This window comes from Uloborus diversus, chromosome 10 (assembly GCF_026930045.1).
Source record: "Uloborus diversus isolate 005 chromosome 10, Udiv.v.3.1, whole genome shotgun sequence".
In the NCBI taxonomy this organism is placed as follows: domain Eukaryota; kingdom Metazoa; phylum Arthropoda; class Arachnida; order Araneae; family Uloboridae; genus Uloborus; species Uloborus diversus.
Window position 1 is genome coordinate 91602293 of NC_072740.1, and position 22991 is coordinate 91625283.

The 22991-nt window shown below is 31.8% G+C and overlaps 1 protein-coding gene across 1 annotated transcript in view; it reads right to left on the reverse strand.

Moving 5' to 3' along the window:
- Nucleotides 1-282: 282 nt before the first annotated feature.
- LOC129231390 (inhibitor of growth protein 4-like) overlaps nucleotides 283-22991 on the reverse strand; it is a 49960-nt gene continuing 27251 nt past the window's right edge. The window contains exons 3-7 of the mRNA XM_054865693.1: nucleotides 19713-19879; nucleotides 12711-12816; nucleotides 8258-8372; nucleotides 6939-7083; nucleotides 283-571 (exon numbers count right to left, since the gene is read on the reverse strand). Of these exons, the coding sequence (XP_054721668.1) occupies nucleotides 482-571; nucleotides 6939-7083; nucleotides 8258-8372; nucleotides 12711-12816; nucleotides 19713-19879 (623 nt within the window). The 3' untranslated portion in view covers nucleotides 283-481. The remainder of the gene's footprint in view (nucleotides 572-6938; nucleotides 7084-8257; nucleotides 8373-12710; nucleotides 12817-19712; nucleotides 19880-22991) is intronic.

Consider the following 22991-nt stretch of genomic DNA (forward strand, 5'->3'; position numbering starts at 1 on the left):
AAAACAGATGAATTTCGACAGCTAAAAGCAAAACATTCAATGATGAAGCCAAACATTCAAAGTTAAAGATAATTTTTCTAACATTTACATGAGCTTGAGAAGACTTTTTAAAACTTATATTAAGTAAAGACAAAATCTTATAATGTTGTTTGAGAGAAGATAAACAAAAGTTATGGGCAGATAAGTGAAATACATTGTATATTTCAAAAAGAAAGATATCAGACATTGAAGAATTATGATTTTCTTACAAGAAAATTACTAATATGATTCTGAGTACAAACCACAAGAACCCTTAAAATACCAATGTCTTTGTTAAAAACATCTTCATGTGTGTGACAAAATTTGGAATGTTTGGACACATTCATACATTTCTAGAAATTTCAAACATTAATCAGTCCTGTTTACTGTAAATTTAAGACAAACATTGCTCTTCAAATTGTATTCCTCTTCTTTGTAGGAGAAGCAAGAACTCATTTCTTCTTTATGCAGGAGAGCAGTTAGAACAATACCATTTGCCCTTTGGCTTACTTGTCAAACCCAAACATGAAAAATGGAACCATTCTATGGGGCACTGGAAAAAAAAAGTTCAGTTTCAATGATATTGCAGTAATCACATATAAAATTTCAAGATAGGTTTGGTAGGGGGAAGTGGGTCACCCCCCTAAAACTAAAATATGGATAAAGTTTTCAATCATTTTTTCCACTGATTATGTTAAATTTTATTACAGTGATTGGTTTTCCTTTTTTTTTGGGGGGGGGGGGGTTGTGGAATTGTTTTCTAGGACATAGCACTTAGTAAAAAAAAAAAAATTCTGAAATTTTTTTCTCCCGAGTTCAAGCAACATTTTTCAAAGAAGTGTTTCCAGGTCAGTTATTATTATTTTTTTAATGATAATTAATCCCCCGTTGGACATCACATGATCATGGGACACCTCACAGAAGCATCTCTTTCCCTCACTGAAGAGAATTGTCGAAGTCTTTTGTGCAATTAAATGAAATAGAAGTATTAAAAAGTTTTTCATCATAACTTTTGAAGCAGATGCACAATAGGGTGAGTCGAAAAACAACTTTTTTTAAAAAATTCGATGATGGGTAGTGCAGAAAATGCGACTTTGGTGGAGCAAAGTGCACATAAAAAATTTGAATTTTTTTGCACATTTTCTTGACCAGCCGCAATTGGGTTGAAGTTTCATAGTGATGATGAGATGCACAGAAAAGGTGCCATTGGTGGCACTAAACTCCCATAAAAATTTTGAAGTGTGCGGTATACTTCTTTCCTTTGCCACAAATGAGTAGAGGTTTTGGCAATTTTCAGTTTTTTTTAACGTTTTGAATAAATTTTCTCATATAGTAAAAATTTGGTCTTCGCCATATTTCTCAACCATAATTATATGGTTTTATCAAATGTGATGCATTTTTAGATGCGCGGTGTGGTATAAATTAACTAATTATTGTGTATACATATATTTTTTTAATTTAAAATATGCTATTAGAAAAATTAGGGCATCTCTCTGTTTGATTTGCGTTCAAAACCAACAGGAGTAGCACAGAATTCATTCTTAATCACTGGTAAATCTTTTTAAATAAGAATAAAGTTATTATGTCTTAACTGAAAATAGTCACATTAAATGGCACTCCCGTAAGAACATGAAAAGAAAAACCAAAAAACAACGGCGTCATTGCAGGTGTTTAAAAAAAGAAGGAAATAAATAAAGAACTGCAACATTTTTGGTGTACACTTTTCATATGAACGAACTCGCAGTCCTACACCTAATAAATAAGATAGAGAAAATACTGAACTAAAGAACTTTCTGGCTTAATCAAACCCAAGCTGATGGCATGCGAAAACCTACTTATGCTATCTCATTTTAGGTTACCTCTGTTATATATTTCCACATTTGCAAAAGAAAAGGAAAATTTGAGCACAGACTAAAAACACGTAACTGATAGTTGTGCAACTGTTTCAACTGGACTGTGCTCTCCAGAGTTTTAAGACAGCCAACAAGGGCCTATTACATAGTCTAGGTGGCTCACAGCTGCATACCGAACTCTTTACTTGCACTAAAGTACCTCCAAACCCAAAGATGCCTTACAATGTCTCGCACTGTTCGTAATATTAATTGATTTGCCCATATGATTCGCCTAAAGAAACGACCAGGGTACGCAAAAGGGATTTAAAAAAGTAAATAACATGGTCATCCTAAGGATTCACAACAATGCTACCACCCAGCAAAGGAAACTGACGAAAACCAAGGTTTCAAAACATTGTGATGAATATTAATTCAATAAATAGATAGCAATTCAAAGGAAAAACAAGGATTGAGAAATTTGAGTGTTTGAGGTTTAAGGTTCCAAAATTGAAATTCAGGTTAACTGAATACGAAGATATGCTCTGGTTTGGTTCTCAACCAATATCAGCCATTTTTGAATCAAGAAATGTTTTTCGTCACAAGAAACTGGAATAAACATAGAATTCAAAACAATTTTAGAATCTGAAGTCCTACGCCAACTGTGTGCAGTAAATAGAAATATTACTGAAATAGCACGGAATTTGCCGATGGAGATGAAGGAAATGATGCTTTCATTGCAGTAATACTGTAACAGAAGTAAAAGCACTAAAATGCAGAAATTTAAAAAGAAAAAAACTTTTACTGCCTAAAATGGTGTAGATAAACAAACTCTGTTGGAAGTACAAGCAGAAATTTTTCGTACATCCACACCATCTTTTGCTCTTTGTTAATTTTCATGCTGTTAGCGCAGCTGTACAAAGTTTTCGAATAGCACATTTCAAACTTAAAACTTTATGTGCAATAAATAATTAATTTATGCCACACCTCGTACCCAAAAATGCGTTGCATGTGATAAAACTATATAATTAAGGCAGATATATATGGCGAAAACAAAATTTTTACTATTGAAAACGTGAAAAAAACTAAAACCTGCCAAAAACTTCCACTCCTTTGTGGCAAAGGAAAGAAGTATACTACACACCTCAAAATTTTTATGTGAGTTTAATACCATCAATGGCACCTTTTCCACGCAACTCATTATCGAAAATAGAAACATACCATTTTTACTAATTTTGTCTAAAAACATGAAAAAACAGCATTTTTTTCGAAATTTCAACCCAATTGCGGAAGATCAAGAAATTGTTCAAAAAAATCCAAACATTTTATGTGCACTTTGCTCCACCAATGACACCTTTTCCACACTATCCATCATCAAAATTAAAAAAAAAAGTTGTTTTTTGGCCCACCCTAATGCACAAGCTATTCAAGCTTTTTTTTTTTTCAAGTATATTAAATACTGAGTAGAAACAGAAGCAGCCAACATTAATTACAGAAGAAAACAATCTTAAGCATAAATAAAATTTCCAAACTTTTTCTTAGATGTATTGATTCAATGCATAATTTAAAAATAACTTTTGAAGTCAATAATTGTGCATAAACCACGTGTCTCATTAATCAATTAGAAAAGCAAATGAAAGTATTCTTGAATCTACAACAATCCCTACAATTAAATAATATTCTCATGCATTTAACACTAACAATATATTAGTGAAACAATAACTTTGGTTTGTTCATGTTTTTTCATCAACTTCTATAAATTTTTTATAAGTAGTATTGATAAGTATTCAGAAAATAAATTTATTTGTTCGTGTCAGGCAGAACCTGTCACATGATCATCGCCAATTTAAAAAACAAAAACAAAACAAACCATTACAGTAGGTACAACTAAAGGCATATGAAATATCCTGAAAGGATTTTGCAAGATTTCCCTTTTAAATTACAGACAGCCATTTTGAAAAAGAAATAAACGAAATACTAGATTTGAAAAGGATTCTACTTCAAAATTGTTTAACCTATTAGAAATTTTTTTTTCTACAAATAAACCTGTACATTGCCTAAGCATTGTTTTTGAAAATTTAGTTGGGTTTATTGATAGTATTTCTATGTTGAAAAAACTGCATGTTTACCGATTTTATAATTTAACTCTCGATGGAAAAGAATCTTTTTTTTTTTTTTTTACTAAATGGGGATAGAAATCTGAAGCCTTTACATAGTAGTTTCATAGCATATTTTATAGCAATATTTAGATGCATACAGTATAGGAAATAAGATTTGAAATTTTGAAAGTTTTCAAAAATTAACAACTTTTGAAGTGAGATTATGCAAAAAGCTCATTTTTCAAAAATCTAAAAATTTGCTCATTTGAACCTCTTTCAATTAACGATTTAAACGATTGATTTGATAGAGAACAAATGGATGTACACCAAATCCCATGTTTTTGCTCAGAAAATGATTTATGATTTTTTTGAAAGTGATCTTATCTCCTATGACGTGAAGGTAAAATGAAAAAGAAAATTCCAATAATTTCATTAATTGAAATTCTGATACATAAATGCTTAATAGTTACAGTAATAGTGTACTTAATCAGTAACAGCTAAAATCTTTTCTTTTTTCTGTTTCTATATTAGTTTTTTTTCCCCCTTCTTTATTTTGTTTTCAAAGTTATGTACTCACCGTTACTAAGTAGCCATAAGGAATCGAAATTTCTCTCTTTCAATTACAACATGCGGCTCAATTACATGAAATAGAAGAAACCATCCAAAAGCAAAGGGAAGAGCAGTAGAATACATTTCAAATGATTTATTTCAGTTACATGTCATTAGTGACCGCTGTCCCAAAGTTTTTAGTTCCTACCTCGTATCATAACTTTTATTCAGAAGTTCTAACTTTAAAATGCAAAACCCATCTATAGTTAGGGAATATTAGAAGCCCACTTGTCTAATGACTGATATAATCAATTGAAGACGATTATAAGAAATAATTAAGATTATAAGAATCACCACTGTAGCTATCACAGTCAAGGCTTAATTTCTAACAAAAGAAATGCAAGAGCTCCATGAACTTCAAAACTTATTTTAAAGCTTAAACTGCCTGAATTCAGTCCAAAATGTAAAATTTTATGTGAAATAAAAATGAAGAACAGGACCTTAGCTCTGGTGAGCTCCTGTGCAAATTAAGCCCTGATAATAGCAGAAAGTAATATAAATAACAAAATCAGATGTTCACCAAAGGCAGATATTTCTCTTCTGTAACTATTTCAGGGTCATATAAGTAGAGGAATAACTGGATCATCAAAAGCTGTTTGATATACACATATTATTAAAAGTCATTAAGATTTTAACTGTTACAGTGAAACCTGTGTAAGTTGACCACTCGCGGTGCAGTACTTTGGTGGTCAACTTAGACAGGTGGTCAACTTATAAAGGGTGGTAATTATTATTATTTTTATTTTTTTGTCATTTCTTGCACCATGTATTCTTTTTTTGAGGAATTCACTCTTACTCTTTCTGTTCAACTCCACTTTCATTGTTTAACATTATTGAAAGTGAAACAATAATTAAAAATACTATTCAAATACTTTTGTTATTTTCCCCTTGTTTTTAACTATATTGGACACTGGTTTCAGAAATTCCATATATGCCAGCTAATTTTCTCTGGCTTTCTCCATTTTCAATTACTTTTAATGTTTCATACTTTTTATTAATCTCAAGTTCCACTTTCTTTTTGAAGCCTTTTTAAGTAAAACGTATAGCACAAAAAGCAACAAGCTCGACTCTCCCAGTTCATAAAGGCGAAATTAAAATGTCCTATCTCTTAACCCTTTGCACCAGAAACATGTAACTTTACTCATTACTCATTAGCAGACCCAGATCTGCGTACCTGCAGTGCGAGGGGCCAGCCTCCTTAAAGGGGCTAACGGCCCTAGATATTGATGAAGAAATAGAAAAAAAAAAAAAAAAACTAGCACTAAGGCTTATTCCCTTTTCAAATAAATACTGCTAGCCACTAGGGAGAGGCCTTACATATTTTGTTGCAAGGGGCCCCAAAATGTATAAATCCGTTCCTGCTCTTTTTAGCAGAATTCCTGTGTTGTCACAACGTATTGCACCTGAAAGAAAAGACTTTGAACTTTTCTACTGACACCCATTTTCATTTAACAGAGTACAAAAAGCTATCTCAAATAGAACAACAAATGAAAAACAAGTTTGGAGAATAAAGAGCAGCATAAGCTTTATGCTGCTATTTAGTTAGTAAAATGCTAGTATATCATCAAAGCATTAAATACATTCTTTGAAAGCTATCAAAAAAAAAAAAATATTATAAATAAATAACAAAATAATATGCTGAAGAAAGTTTAAGAAAATGAACCAAGTGGTCAACTTACAAAGGGTTTTTTACAATACTCCAGCCCAAATTTGGCGTACATTAGTGGTCAAGATAGACAGGTGGTCAAGATAGAGAGGTGGTCAAGTTACAGAGGTTTTCCCTCATTATATGAGATAGGGCTAATTCCGTTCTTGACAAAAGCGGTCAACATAGACAGGTGGTCAACTTACAAGGGTGGTCAACTTTACAGGTTTTACTGTATTGATACAATACACAATTGTAACTATTGGGTATGAGCATATCAGAATTTCAATTAATGAAATTACTAGAAAAAAAAAACATTTTACACGTTATTAGATACCATTATTTCATCTTTTAGTTCTTGAAAGATGTTCTTTAGTTCTTCTCAAGTCTATGACTTGAAAGTTTCAAACACATTTTACCAGATGCAGAAAATTTGGTTCTTTCAATTGGTTATTTTAAATGTGAGAAGAATTGCCAAAATTTTATTCCTTGTGTGAAGAGTAAAAAATCCTCATACCAGCTTCTCTACTCCCCTGAGAGGTTATGCAAATTTCTATAAGTAACATGCACAGGAAATGTGACAGTGATGAAACACTTACAAGGAAGTAAACATCTACCATACTAGATAGTAACTTGACAATGATCAAACAGCAGTAACAACTTTAGAATACCTAAGAAAGAATCAAATAGTAATAATAATATTGTTTAGTACTAAATTAGATACTAAGTATCACTTACATCAGGGTTATCGCATCCAATCATTTCTCCGTATGATACCTGATGACAGAAACAGTAAGTAGGCTCATTGGGATCAACAGGCATGTCCAATACACCAGAAGGAGGGTTAATAGCCAGAGTTGATGGCAGTGCTCCAACTTCAGGCCTACAAAAATGTAAGAACCTTATCTTTTTTTTTCTTCAAATTTTAAAATATTGTTACAGTTTTTAAAGGGCTTTCTATGACTGTTGAAGTTTTAAAGGAAAACAGGGGAAGAAAATGATCCAAATTTTAGTCTCAATTTTTCCCACGTTTTAAATAAAACATCTATTAAAAATTGCAAACAGCTAAAGAGATGCATTACAGTATTTATTGTTTCAATGTTCCCACTCTTAGTCCAGAGAAAAATTCAAGGAGCACAAATCTACATAATTCAGACACGAAAATGTACATGATGAACTTAAACCACCCAGTTTTCCAACAAAACTTCGTATTTTCAGTCATTTTCTTGCTTAGGTACTGTAGTGAACTGGGAAAAATCACAAAATTACCCGATCCTGGAAAAGCTACGGAAAATTCCAAAAAAATTCATATAGCTCATGAATTCTTCTATGTACTGAAAAACAAGAAGTAATGTTGAAAGAATATAATTTATAATTAAAATTTATGAGAACTTTCATGGTTGGGTTTCTTAAAGTGGGTGGCATGGAACCCTAGAATGCTGCACGAAGTGGCAAGGTGTGCTGCAAAATACCCATTGATTAATATATATAACAGAGATAAGCTAGGTTGCCATGGGAAAATTCCAATTCGTCAAAGGGGATCACAAATCAAAAAAGTTTGGGAGCCCTTGAGCAAAAGAAAAAAAAAATAGCCTAGAAAACTTTTCTATTCAGTTCTTGCTGAACTTCAGACTGAATTTGCAGAAACTGACCTATACAATAAGACTCCATTCTCTGCTACCTTTCCCGAGGCAAATATTGATGATGGGTTATAAAGCTTCAAATTATTGCTTTTGGGAAAAAAGAGTGCATATTTAAAAAATAAAAATCATTTTAAAATCTATAAATACCAGTAAAACTGGTAAAAAATAAAAAACTGGTGATGTTCGTGTAAGGTGCAGCAAATGACATTGATTTTCATATTGGAAAATGATTTGGTGCTGATTTTCTTAAAATAAACATTTTTTAGCAGGCTGTACCAGAAGAATTGATTTGCAAGTGCTATAGTAAGCTATACAGCGATAGTACAGAAAAATTTCAAAAAAAAAAAAAAAAAAGGGAAATACTGCATTACAACACCAATAACAAATAACACAAAACAGCAGTTTTTTACTTACTGGGTAATTGTTGGTACTTTCCCCTTTTTACGAATGAACTTTGGAATTTCATCATTATCAGAAGTTACTTTTTTGCCCTTTTTCTTCTCTTTTTCAATGGATTTAGAACCTTTTTCTAAGATAAAAATACAATTATACATAACAAATATGATGCATTAATTGTGAACAAAAAGACAAATTTGATTAATGTTTCAATTTAAAAATATTAAAGAACATATATTAAAAAAAAAAAAAAAAACTAGGATTCATCTAGTAGGATTTTAAATCCATTGTATTATAAAAGTAAAATGCTGCAAAATCTCTGGAAAAGTGTCTTGTCTGATTATGATAAGTTGAATTTCAATTGGTTATAACTTAAATGATTCCGGTACACTACATCTCAATTCAACAATGGGGAAACAAGATGGTCTCCATTTTTTTTGAATTTAACATATGTTAAAATTCATAAAAACTTAAGAAATATGTTTTTTTTTGTTTTGCCCAAAAAAATTATTGGCATGAGATACAGGTCACCAAAGATGGCGGTCCTTTCATGATATCAGGAATGGTAGAACATATTTTGTTGTAGCTTGTTTTATTTAAAAGGATATTTTTTCTGTTTAAAAAAATATGAAACATTTTGAAATGCGTGCTTTAGTTTTTTTTCCACAGTCTTTTGAAAAAAAAATTTTAAATAATTTTTTTTTTATTTTTTTCAAAAATGCCAATTTAAAATTTTTTTATTTTTTTTACAGTTGATTAGTACCACTGAACCCTACATTTCCTGAAAAGGAGAGCTTTCACTTTTTTTGTTTAAGAGATTCTAGAGGCATTTGAAAAAAATGGGGTTTTTTAAGGAACTCTTTACATAATGGCAGACCTGAAAATTCAAAAAATTTTTTGCCAACAAGTGGCCAGAAAACACTTTTAAGTCCCCACTTTATCCAGGAGTTTTATTTTTTATGAAAACAAGAATGCATTCTCCAGCCGATTGGCTGTATTTCCCCACGCAACCTTTCAGTGTAGCACCAAAAGAATCATTAAGTGCATTTCCATCTTGTTCTCACTAATTTCAATATCCTGAATAAAATGGCGACTCAAAATAAAAATTTCGCTACATAATTTAATCAAAAGTCTTTTCTGGCCACTGGTTGCCAAATTTTTTTTTGAATTTTCAGATCAGCCATTATGTAAAGAGTTCCTTAAAACCCCCTTGTTTTTTCAAATGCCGCTGAAATCTCTTAAACGAAAAAGTGGAAGCTCTCCTTTACAAGAAATGTAGCACTCAGTGGTACTAATATACTGTAAAAAATGAAAATTTTTAAAATTGCATTTTTGAAAAAGATCAAAAGAATATTATTTTAAACTTTTTTTTTTCAAAAGACTGAAAAAAAAAAAAAAAACCTTAAAGCACATGTTTTAAAATGTTGCATATTTTTTAAACAAAAAAAAAATCCTTTTAAATAAAACAAACCGCACCAAAATATGTTCTACCGTTCCTGAGATAATGTACTTTAAAGATTTTGACGAAGAGAGATGAGAGATTCAACTTTCCATTTATTGAATAGGTGTGAGGAAAGCTACAACCTTTTCTCAAACTATGACTTTGCCTTGATGGTAACAATTACTAGCGTTTTGCCCCATCTAAGAATTTCTCCTCTTTTAATGCAACATAAATGAGTGAGTCCTAGGCCATGCATCCTTTTACGAGAGACAAACTACAAAAGTTTTTACTTGAACAAAATTTTTGCGAACATTTTTTTTACCTTCTACCTTTTCACCTGACAGCATCAATTAGTACAGAAATTTGAAAACATATAAGTAGTTTATATTAATTTCATGAAAGATATAGAAGGAAATAAAATTTCCTTCAAAACATCTAGTGAATAATTTTGCATTTTACTATTTAACATGTAGATATGCACTTCTCTCTACCTATGTGCACAGTGGTGGGATAAATATTGCAAAATATTTTTTCACATGAGTAAAGCTGAAATGTTGATAATTACTTAAATGTTAACACTAAAAATATCAAAATTTCAATCTAAGTCGGCAGAAGAAATGTTACTAAATTTGGAGACTCAAACACAAGATCAATGAAAGAAAAAAAGAGAAAAAACATAAAAAAACAAGATTTTTCGTAGTATATATTTCAGAAGTACAGTAGACCTCATTAGAACACATCACTTCTGCATTCTACTACGCACTTTGTAACGTTTTAAGAAAATACTCTAGTTATCCTTCACTATGAGTTTCAATCAAATTTAGGCTATAAGTGCTGTTATTTTTTCTGTACCTTTTAATTTAAAAGCATTACATTAAAATGTTCTATATGCAATAATGTGTGACGTGAGTTCAATAAAGTTTCACTAGTTATTTAATTCAAGGTTTATTAGTACTGTTCTCAGGGTTCATACTCTATTTCGATTAAAAAAATCCATGACTTTTCCAAGACTTTTTCATGACTTCAATAAAAAATTTCATGACCTTGTTATACGAAGAGAATAGCACTATTTAATATAAAACTTGCCAATTTCTGGAAATGAGCATTAGCAAAACTTCTACATGAATGCCTTTGTCTCATTGAAGCACTTACTCATAGCGGAAAAAATATCAGTTTACACTTAAAAAAACTAAACTATTCTTATTTGCCTTCATCATATAAATTTAAGTAAAGTAAAAATGCAGTGAATCGAATATGATGATGCTTAAATGTCTAATATGTTTGTTATAGACAGGCAGACTGATAATGAATGGGACAAGAGTTGAATTAGCATCAACTAAATTTCAATAAATTTGCTTCAAACGTTGCGTTTTAGTGTCAACAGTGCATTTAATCATCCACATAACTTGACAGCATTTTGGTTCTGTAAAGTAAAGCCACATAGTTTAGTTCTTTATGTTTCAAAACCAGATATTGGTGTAAAAAAAACATTCAGTACTGAAAAAATCTTCAGATTCACAAGTACTTGCTTTGTTTATTTATTTGCACATTTTCAAATGCAAATAAATTAATAGGTCCAGAACTTCCAGAACATAATGTTCGAGTCCTGACATTGAACGTAGCAGTGGGCCGTATGGATTAGTTTAGCAGGCCGTATGTATGGGCACTAATGTTTAGAGTATTAGAATTTCCCTTTTTCTGTCTTCTATTGCCTGAATAAAGATCTTTATTCTCTAAAACCTTCAACAAATTAAGATAAATTCTGATAAATTTAACAATAAAGTTTTTAAGGATGATGGAAACCAGCTTTGATGCAATTGAATTGCGTTTTTTGAGTGGATGTGGCAAAATCAGGAAAGTGCAAGTTCACTACTACAGAATATAAAACATAAGAAATGTTGAAAATAATAGTAAATTCGAAATGAGTTATGCTCAAGCAGTAAAATCACCTGGCAAATAAAAGCAAGTGGCTGTGACAGAAGTGAATGCAATGAGATTTCAAAATTCAGATTTGATTTTAAGATCGTTCAATTCTCCACTTTTAATAGCTTTTATGTGTTATATTGTTATATCACTCAAGATTTCTAATGCTCTTTTAGATACTGTTACTTTCTCTTTGTCCAGGACATTTTTCCATGACTTGAAATAAATTTCCATGACCTTCAGTGAAAATTTCAATTTTCCATGACTTTTCCAGGACTGAAATTTTCTTATTTTCTTTCCATGACTTTCCAGGATTTCCATGACCCGTACGAACCCTGTGTACTGTACTGAATCACTATCATTAACTGACACTGAATAAAATGTAAGTTTTGCTGTACCATAGTTATATAGGGTGTCTATGAATTTGCTGATTCATAATTTCATTATTACATTTCATATTTTATTCATAATATATATTATTTATTCATAAATATTATTTATGAATAAATAATATATATTATGAATAAAATATGAATATATATATATTCATATTTTGTATATTCATATATAAAATATATATCCATATTTTATATTGATATATATATATATATTATTTATTCATAATTACATTTCCAGTATATATATATATATATATATATATATATATGTACATGAGATTTGAAAAATTTTCCATACCATAAAAAAAAATGTTAATACTTTATAGGAAAATTAAAAAGTAAAACATGTTATTACCGAGTGCAGTTTATAAATAAAATTGATGCTTTGTTTTCTTTATGTTATGCACCAATAGTTTAACAATGTCTTAACCCTGTACTGTGAAATTTAGTTCTTTAGTGCAAGTGCAATTCAGTCGAAATACAATGTTGCCTTTAGGTAATTTCATATATGTGTTTAAAACCCACTATTTTGGCACATATTTTCTTTTATTTCAGAATACAACATTAAATTAAAAATAATGCAGCAATTGCAGAGGCAAACTGTAGTAGAAATGAAATGACCTCAGGAAGGAAATAAAAAAATAAAATAGAAATGGAATTCATCAGAACTTATATTAAAATAACTTTTACCATGTACATAAACACTTACTCTTAAGTGCAACTTCTGCATCAACCAAATCAGGATTAGCCTTGCCTTTCAGATCTGCTTCAAATCTTGCAAGGTCAGCATCCAACCTTCTAATATGCTTGTCCACCTGCAAGTTTATTCATGCATGCTACAAGTTAAAAGTATATTTGAAAAAACATAACATTGCATTTGATACAGTAGAATACCTTTATAACGCCAACCTATATAACGTAATTCTCTATAAACCGCACAATTTTTCAGAAGTAAACAATATGTTTTTAAGTTTAAAAAATCCCTTTGTTTTGCCTTGCTAACATAAAAATTGTTAGAAAAATTAAACATGTCCCTCTACTAGTATACATTCCATTCTCAGGTGAGTCATTCTCCAAAAAGTGTAACTTTTCTGTCATACCCCTTTTACCGAAAAAACTTAAAGGAACAATTCATTTAACAATGCTTTTTAATTTCATCAAAAAAAAATATCGATTTAAACCAGCGAACAATTTTTTAATAATAATTTTTATTTCAGTATGTTTTTGTTTCGCAACATGTGAATTCTCACCTCCGTGGCATGTCACACACCTTGTGTGACTGTTTATGTTGCTTAATAACTTGTTTAGTTGAAAGTGTATGTTTATTTATTTATTATTCCTTTCACAAGAGTCTCAAATACTAGTTGTTTAAGTACATTCAATTTTTTGATATTGTGTTTTAGTTTGTTTTTTTAGGATAAGTAGTTATGTCACACGAAAAACTCTCACCTCCGTTACCTAAACGCAAAATGCCATTCCTCATTAACACGTGGCAGTAATGACATCAAATTTTATTTTCCATCACACAAGGGTCCCTTGTTTAGTTTCTGCCAAAGTTGAAGTTGTGAGATTTTTCGTCAAAAAACAAAAAGATAGATTTTGCTTTAAAAACTTTGTGAACTTGAATTTCAGGAATGTAAATTAATGTAAAAAAAGAAGTGAACATGTTTTCATATGCTTAACGTGCAGATTGTAGCAAAGAAGATAAAAAGTTTTCCATGAAAAATGTATCTATTAGGCCTATATTGAGGGAAAGAGCCTTACCTCCGTGACAGGCCTTATCAATGTCATTATTTCTGAGGTGAGGCATAACTGATGGAGGGGAAATACATCAATAATATGCATTCTACCAAAACTATAAATTGCCAGTATATCCTCAAATTTACTAAATACTATTTTTTAACATACGTTTGAAACTACTAATTAAGCTGTACTTTAATTAAGGGGGACTTAATATTATATTCCCACTAATCATTAAAATAGCTGATAGTTTGCACAATTAACAAAATTACTACTTTGATATTAAATTGGCCTCGATTTTTAAATATTAAAAGTTTTTTTAAAATTTTATTCTTGTGAACAAGGCATTTTTTATTTATTTTTTTTATTTATGAGTAAAATAATTGGAACTTAGCTGGGTCATTGTTTATGGTTACTTCTAGTAGGCACCACTTTCATGTAAGAATGAAAAAGAAAACGAAAGGTTTCGAAATTGAAAAATATTTGTGTTCAAAAATTAAGTTTTCTGCAGAACGACCCAGCTATTATTAATTTCAATCAAACACATGAACAGTATAAATTTTTCCTTATGGGGTTTTCTTAGTGAATCAGTTTACAAATATTTGAAATGATGTCTCAAATTGTAGAAAAACATAAATTAAGTTACAGGGATCTATTTTGTTCACAAGATTACCAAAAATATATTTAGAAATTAAGTTTCCTGAAAAATTGTTTTGCATTATTCTTAAAAAAAAATCATCCGATAATACAAGGGATAATTGATAAGTAAGGTCTCCTATCAAGAAATGTCGCTAGCAGTGGGAAGAGAAACATGATTGTGCATGCGTTCAGTGGTCTATATAGTGAGTACATTCCTGTGTGAAGTCACTTCTGTGTTGAAAGCCTGTAAGTAAGCATGGCCAGGGCCGTCGGTAAGCGGGGGGTGTGGGGGGTGTGACACCCCTCCACTTTTCTGGAGACAGGGGACGCCGATTTTACGTCATTATTAATTTGAAATGTAAGGAATAAAACCGCAAATAGGAAAAAATGCGGAGGGTTCTTAAATGCAACTTAGAAGAAAAACAAAATAATTAAAACATAACTAGCAACATCAGTAAATCTAAAATCTGAAACATTCGGTACTCTTCAGCTACCGAAGCGGTATTCGCCAAAAAAAATCCCAATAAATGGGGCCGCGAAAAACAGCTAAGAATCGTTGAGAAAAATACGGATATAAATCGCCAAGAGGGGCCACATGAACGATTACATATCGGTCATCCCTTATTAGAAAAAAAAGTACAGTGTAAACACGTGCGAGAACTTTAAAAGCTATGCCAACATTTTCAGTAAAATCTGTTGAGTGGAGAAGGCATGAATCAATTCTATATGTAGAAATATTACATTAATCTGTTTCAAACTGCTGCAGGGTTATTTGAAATTTAGAAGAAAAAAAAATAACTAAAATATATAACTAGCAATATCAGTAAACCTGAAATCTAAAACATCCGGTACTTTTAAGTTATCAAAAAACTATAAATGGGGTGCCGCGAAAAACAACCAAGATTCTTTTCGAGCGGAATTCGATGCGGAAAATACGAATATTAATCGCTAAGTGGGGCCGCGTGAACGGGATATTACAAATCAGTCATTCCGTGTTTGAAAAAAGAAGTATTGCATAAATAAGTGAAACATTTTCAGATTTTCAGTGCACTGCCACAATGGTGCATCAAGAAACTTTCCTTGGGAGAGAAGGGAAGGAGGGGGGGGGGGGTCATATAAAATGCTTCGAAATTAAAGGTCGGCTCTTTTTTTAACTTTTCTGGTGGAAAATTCAACTTTTACGATTTAAATTTTCAATTAAAAAAATCATGTGTAGAGACAATTTCACGAGTTAGTACTTTTCTCCAACAACTCCCTACTGTACCTACCTTTCAGAACGAATTCTTAGAATTGTCATACATCACAAGAGAAGTAGTAAACTATTGCCATGATCCATGCCCGAATTCGAGCTCAGTTCGTCACGGTGAAAAACAGCTGCCCTATCCATTAGAATTCGATTACTTGTGACACAATGACTGTTCCTGGTCATTTTGGCTGTTAACTAGTGACTGTTTTGCCAGAAGTTGTTCTGCATTAAAATAAGTTGTATTCAGTTGGTAATTAATGGATATGTTTGAATTGGGGGATGATCAAAAATTAACTCTAACAAAGGCCGATTTGAGCAAGTGACGATACGTTGTCCGTTATCGTCTCTCTCGATCAGTGTTGATGATTTGCCAAACCAAAAAAAAAAAAAAACATATTTTGCATTTTCTTAATTTGCGAAAAAATGTGAAACTTGTAAAAAGTTTTGGTTTGCCTATTTTTTACTTCCTTTTACAAAAAAGGAAGTATTGTATTCGCGAAAACATTTTCACACAAGAATCGATCTTAATTTCAATTTAACTCGCCCCTGAATGAATGTTGAGTTTTTTTTCGACTCGATTACACGTGGGTAAGTGTCTAAGAACGTATGGACAAGCGAAATATCCATTTTGACGATTCCCGAATTAATTACAACGAGTTTTCTCGTTACGTCTGTATGTGCATATGTAATAGTCGCACAACTCAAGAACGATATGTCCAAGAAAGTTGAAATTTGGTACGTAGACTCCTAGTGAGGTCTAGTTCTGCACCTCCCCTTTTGGTTGCATTCGGGTGTTTCTAAAGGGGTCTTTTGCTCCTTTGGGGGGTGGGAATCATTGTTAATTTCGATGTAAACTCAAGTGGTGTTATAATTTGGCAGACACTTGTCGATAGATCACCAGTATTTTGGTCGCCAAGTTTTGTTGCCAACTTGGCCACAAATTTGGCGATTTTTTTTAAAATCAGGTTTTAATTTAGCCACTATTGGTGATATTTAGAAAATAAACTATTGAATTACATTAAAAATGCCAATAATAGGGAAATGACATTAAATTGGAGTAAAAGGAAGTCATGTGATGCACATATCAGCTCGTTGACTGATGTTTTTCATGTTCGAATAATGCTGGATAAGGCCTCAAAACGCAGGATTTTACATCTATTTTTTTCAAATTTTACCCCCGGACCCCCTCAAAATGAGTATTTTACACCGCATTTAAGGTCGTCCTTCAAAACCTCTCCTGATACTTCCCTCCCTCCCAATCCAATCGTAAAAAAGTATGTATGTATGTGGGGGACATTGTATCGAGAAAAAATGCTCTGTTAATCTTAATTAGGTATAATTAGGATTAAATTATTATTAATACAGATTTGTTCTATTTATAAATTAACAGGGGGTGGGCCAATAACAGTAGGATCTACGTTTCCAAAACATTTTCAACGATTGAACTCTTATCTGCATTTCCTCTAAAGCCTTTCACTCCTTTATGGCATGTACTCTCAATAAAAGATCACAGCAAAAAAAAAAAAAAAGATGAAAAAAAAGATGCCGCCTCATGATTATCAATGTTGATTAGTCTTCTAGGATATACTCAGGACAAAACGCCAAAGGGTAAGACTTTAACAAACAAATTTTTGAACTTCTTGCATTATATGATATTCGTACCAACGGTTCTTGTTCTTCATTTCACTTGAAATTTTTTTAGCATATACTTGAAAACAGTAGAGCTGTTTTAGGCCGCCCAGCCCATCAGTTTAAATTTTTCTAAGAGTTGGGGACAAAGGGTGTATACTCAATGCAAATTTAATCGGAAAACAATGAAAAACACACCCACTTATATGTAAAAACATTAATTTTTCAATACCTGGGGGGAAGGGGGGGGCAATAGACCCTTTTAAATGATCAACGGGGGCCGCCAATTGTCAACACACACCCCCAGATATTTTAGCTAGCAAAGGCTTTGAGCATGGCCATGAGTAATGAGAACTCTAACAGACGTTCACACATTGAGTTTTTGACACTAGGAGGGTGTGTGCTCCAGTCGAAGTTCATAGGCCAATGAAAGCAGTTGTGATTGGTTGTTCCTAAAATAGGAGGAAACATTGAAAGGTAATCATTTTTCAACCGATGCCAAAGTTCAAGCAGCCATGCACAAATGGGTACACAGCTAACTGAAATCTTTTTCTATAGACATAATGAAGGAATGGATAGAACAAATGAAAAAATGTGTAGCTATTAATTATGACTATCTTGAGAAATGAGTTTATAATTTGTAAGAGTAATAAATTTCTTTCATTCTGATACCTCTAATTATTTTACCTCATTGGAAACTTTTTATACTATTAGAGATCTTACTAATCAATCATTCATCGTATAATAGCAGCCATAGAGTCAAGTAACACATGAAATTAAAATAGCTAGCTCAAATAATAGACTAGACTTGTTCACACTACGAGACAATCAATAAAAATCAGTATCTTTAAAAAGCTATGATCTGTTTATCCTTCAATTGCTTTTACTGCAATTATTGATCTCCGACCTGATTTTTATTCTTAATCACATGCATTAATTATGCTTGAAATTAAATAAATATGTATTTAATGCTAATTTAGAAGAAATTATGGCTTATAAAGTAATGATTTTTAACAGATAAGAACAGCATAGTCTGATTATGAAGTGATGTAACAAAAGCTCAGTAAAACCTTTTCGAACTAGAAAAGAAGCAAACACTTATAACCTTCACAATGGCAACTCAGACCACTGTTTCTGTTCTGTCACAGCACAAAGCATCAACTATTGCACAACTAGTTCAGACATTCTCCTTAGATACAGAATGCATGCATCAGACAACAATCATTTTTTTCAACCCGCAAATTGCAAAAACGTGTGCCAAGTTTGTAAAGAAATACAGAATGAAATCTGAATTATTAACCAAATAAAGTACATTCCATACTATGTGGACACCCTTAAAACACCAAGATTTAAAGTGGAGAATAGTTTTGGAAAAATTGAAACTGGATTGAGATTAAAAGATTGGTTAAAACTTCAACAATGCAAAGATAAACAAGACTTGTTTATTTGCTGTTTTTGTACATAACTATCAATAAAACGAGTTTCCAAATAGCATAATTTAAAAAATCTACATAATTCCTCGGAAGCACTTAAGCAAGCAGTTAAAAACGCTTAAAATAATTACAATAACAAATCAAAATGTTAAAACAAATGAACTAAAATTATAGTAGAAATTTGAAGCAGTAAAAAACGGAAAACAATTACGAATTCAGAAAAACTTATGTGTTGGAGAAGGGGAAATTCAGTTGGTGGCTAACAGCACTATTGATTTCTTTTGTGGGGGGGGGGAGGGCAAAACGTACAGATCGGGATCTGAATAGCTATATTAGTTAGAGCCCTTCCCACTTACCAATACCACAGTGATAGAGTGTGCACAATTGTCGCTATCCGATATGGTTGCACGTAAAATGCAGTAACATATGTTATGCCCTTTTCCGCCTACCGATTCGATGACAATTGTGTCATCTCTGTTAAGCCAATATCGCTTATCAGACAATTTTTATCTGAATGCACCTGTCATTCTTTTTGTGTCGGCCAGATAGCCATTTGTCTGTTTTGCTGGTGTTGTTAATCTGTATATGTATTTTCAAGGAGAGATGGCTCACAAATTCGATGTCACTGTGCTGTGTGAGCTCATTGAACAATGTCCCTGCCTGTGGAACAAACAGCATGGTCACTACAAAAACAAAACGAAACAAGAAAATGCATGGGAGGAAGTATTCAGATTCCTGGATGATGAATACGACAACAAAACTTCTACAAAGAAGAAGGACACAGGTAATTTGTGATGCACTGTTCAGAGTTAGAAGGGTAATGCACCATCTTAAAGGACAAATTTTAAATGAGGTTTAATACTGTAAGCTTTTGAAATTGAAACGAGTTGAACCTATTTGAATGAAATCTTTACCCAATGAATGACGCAGGATGTACCCCTAATTTTGTCAAATCCAAATTCAATCTTTAATTGTGATAATACAAGAAAACTGAAGTTAAAGATTAACTTATATTAACACTCACCATTTCATAAGTTTGCATAGCCAACTCGACTTTATCATCCCCATAGTCCATTGCTTTTCTAAAAAGTTTTTTGATTTTAACCATTTCTTCAGCTTTGTCAGATCCTGATAAGCTATTAATGTTTTCCAAAAAATTGACAGTCAATGAATCAATTTTTTGCATTTCATCTAAAATCAGAACAATAATTTTATTAGGTATAAAAAAGACAAACGAAAAGGGAAAAACACTTCCATTTTTTTGCAGTCTGTAACCTCAACTATTCAACATTTGAGACCAATGTGTTTCATCAGTTTTTCACAATTTAACTACAGAGTAAAACTAGTCAATAATAGTAGTAGTTAATGTGCTATGATTAGTAACAACAGCGTAAGTGTTTAAGCTTAATAAATCTTCGTTGGTATGAGGAATATGATTAATACATCATGTACCTCTTAACAGATAACAAATTCATCAGAAATATTATATGTAAAAAATAAATAAAAAATAGTTCACCTGAAAAGATTAAGTATTAATTCAGAATCATTCCTTTACTGAATGTCTCAACACATCATATCTTAAAATCACTTTTTAGAAACCTGAACATCAAAAAAAATTCTGGAACAGCTCCTGAGTTCAGACCATTCTTCTAACATCATCAAAAACATTTTGAAATATGCTTTTAGTACTACATTCCCAAAAAGTTTACGAAAAGAGCATATGAACCTTTCTCATTTCTTTAACATCAGAAATGACTAAATTATGTTTAAAATTGCATTTGCAAAACAGTAATTTGAAAAGGGAAAAGTCTTTGATTTCACCAAAGATAACCTTAAATTTACTTCACTTTAAAAAAATAATTATAGGGAGAGAATGGCAACCCTTCTTTCCCTTGATGTCTTGATCCCAAAGTTCTGTAAGTTTCCATTCCAAATCAATTCTTCCAGGGGTGCTGAACTAGGAGTTGTTTAGCTTCCGGTTTGGATCAAAATTATCATTTTGAAAAATGGTGCTTCCACCTATCGTGTGCTGTGTTGAACTTTGGATCAAAATTATTCATATGTTTATAGTTGGTGCTTCTATCTATCATATGCTGTGTAAGCTAAGTTGAACTTAGGTGTGCGCCAAGTTGAACTTCCCATCTTAGTGGTGCTCTGAAAATGGAATCCATACCTTTTTGCCTTAAATTGGGCAGCACTGTCTACTCGGGCTAGGATACCCAACTGGTGTAAACAGATTTGATTTAAAACTTCATAATTTCAATTTGAAATAGTAAAAGTTTGGTAAAGGGAGTGAATGTAGCAGGATAAAAAATTCTAAGCAATTTCTGGAAACAAGCAAAAAGATCAGCAACTGAAAGCGACAAATTGTAGGGTTCAATTCAATAAAGAAAAAGAGAGAGTGAGATTTGAAATTCAAAATGATTTCCACTATTATTTGTACTTACGATCTGCTATTAGAAGAGGATTATTTGGAGCATAATTTATTATTTTTTTTTTTTATACAATTGAAGGCCATTTTACTGCATTAGAATCAGCAAACAAGAGTCAATTTAACTGCATAAGAACTGCAAGCTGCATCAAGGTTTTGAAACAGCAAGGAGAAGTAGCGTAACTTTTCTAAACTAACTAGCAAATTTTCAGCTCCACCGCAAAATCTGACTTTGCCTTCTTCAGTGATGTTTATTTTTTAAAAAGAAAACAATTGGTTTTTCATGATGAAATTTTCGATACCAACACTTCGACCCTAATACTTTAATGTGTTTGAAATACACATATCTGCGACACCTGTAAAAATACTCTTAATGTTTTAGACTGAACTGGTACGTGGGGCATTTTTTCCACTTTGTTTGGTCAATAGCGATTGAATTTACTAATTACAAAAAGAAGAAAATAGTAATAAAGGATGGAAAAAAAAAACAATAAATTTTCATAGCTTTAATTTAATTTATGTTTTACATTATCATTTTATCAATTATTTATATTTGTTTTCTTTCTTATTTATTCACTTTTTTTTTAAATTTACTTTTCATCTAATTTGTTTATTTCTTTGAATGTAACTTGGTAGTATTCATTGCTTTTACAAAATATAATAGAACCTAGTCTCTAATAATATCTCAATAAGTTATTATGTGCATAGATGTACAGTTGATATCACATTTCATGTTAGGAAAATTTTCAACAAACTGATGAACAAAATAGCTTTGAAAACTACTTACGATTTTGCAGAGAGTTGTTCTGGGACGAATTTTCGAAAAATACAATACACAAACCTACATCATAGTCACTGCACATTGTACATCGTTTCGAACTCTTTTAAAATTATCAGTTCTTTTGTTTACACACGATACAGAATTTAGAATGTCTTGAATGATATTCTAAATGAGAAGAGGTACTTACCGGTCACTTTTGATGTATTCAAGTTTCCTGACAAATAAAAGAATTCTTGCTTGTTGCTCATTCATCTAAAATGCAGTAAATATAAATTCTCTTGGGGTGGGAGCCGAAATCAGTTGCTAAACCATGGGGAAATTTTTAAAAGGTACGGGATCATAAAGGGTAAAAACTGAATATCATTTCAGCAGTTCCATAGAGCAGTCAATAAACTTTCTGTTATTCGAGTTAGAGCAACTGAAATTCCCCTCCCAGGACCATAGAAGATAGATCTATTTTCTGTGGTCCAGTCCTCCTTCACTGCCCTAATGTGCATCCCAAAGGAGCAGGAGCAAGAAAGGGAAAAGATGAAAGAGGAGGTGCCGCATCCCAGAGAAGCACTTTTCGGAAGAAACTCACCGTCCATGGACGTCCGACGTACTTTAGAACAAGAAAAGGAGAAAAAAAACTTCCTTTTATTTTCAAAGGAGATAAAAAGTATTCTGCAGTGACGTTTGGTGTATTGTGACACCTCAAAATAACCAATAACACAGAAAATTACCTTCACTTGTCAATCCCTTTATCTTCTGGTAATTTAGTGCCCATTCTGAGTCCACGGATGTAAGTCGCTTGAGCAGGAGAAATATTTGAAAGATAAGTGAGTACAAATGATCAAAACTTACTGTGCTTGACCATATTTCCCTAAAGATCATTTACATGAATATAACTAAAAGCGCACTGGGATGTCCCATTCAACTCAGTATTTATGAAAGGCTGTCGCAAACTATTCCTTCCTCATTTTTTTTACCATTAATAACCGAAATAAATAATCGAAATAAGAAAAGAATCTCACATTAATAATCGAAATAAGAAAAGAATTTAAAAGCAAGCGTTACTACTGCTATATTTCCTCAAAAAAAAAGGGGGGGGG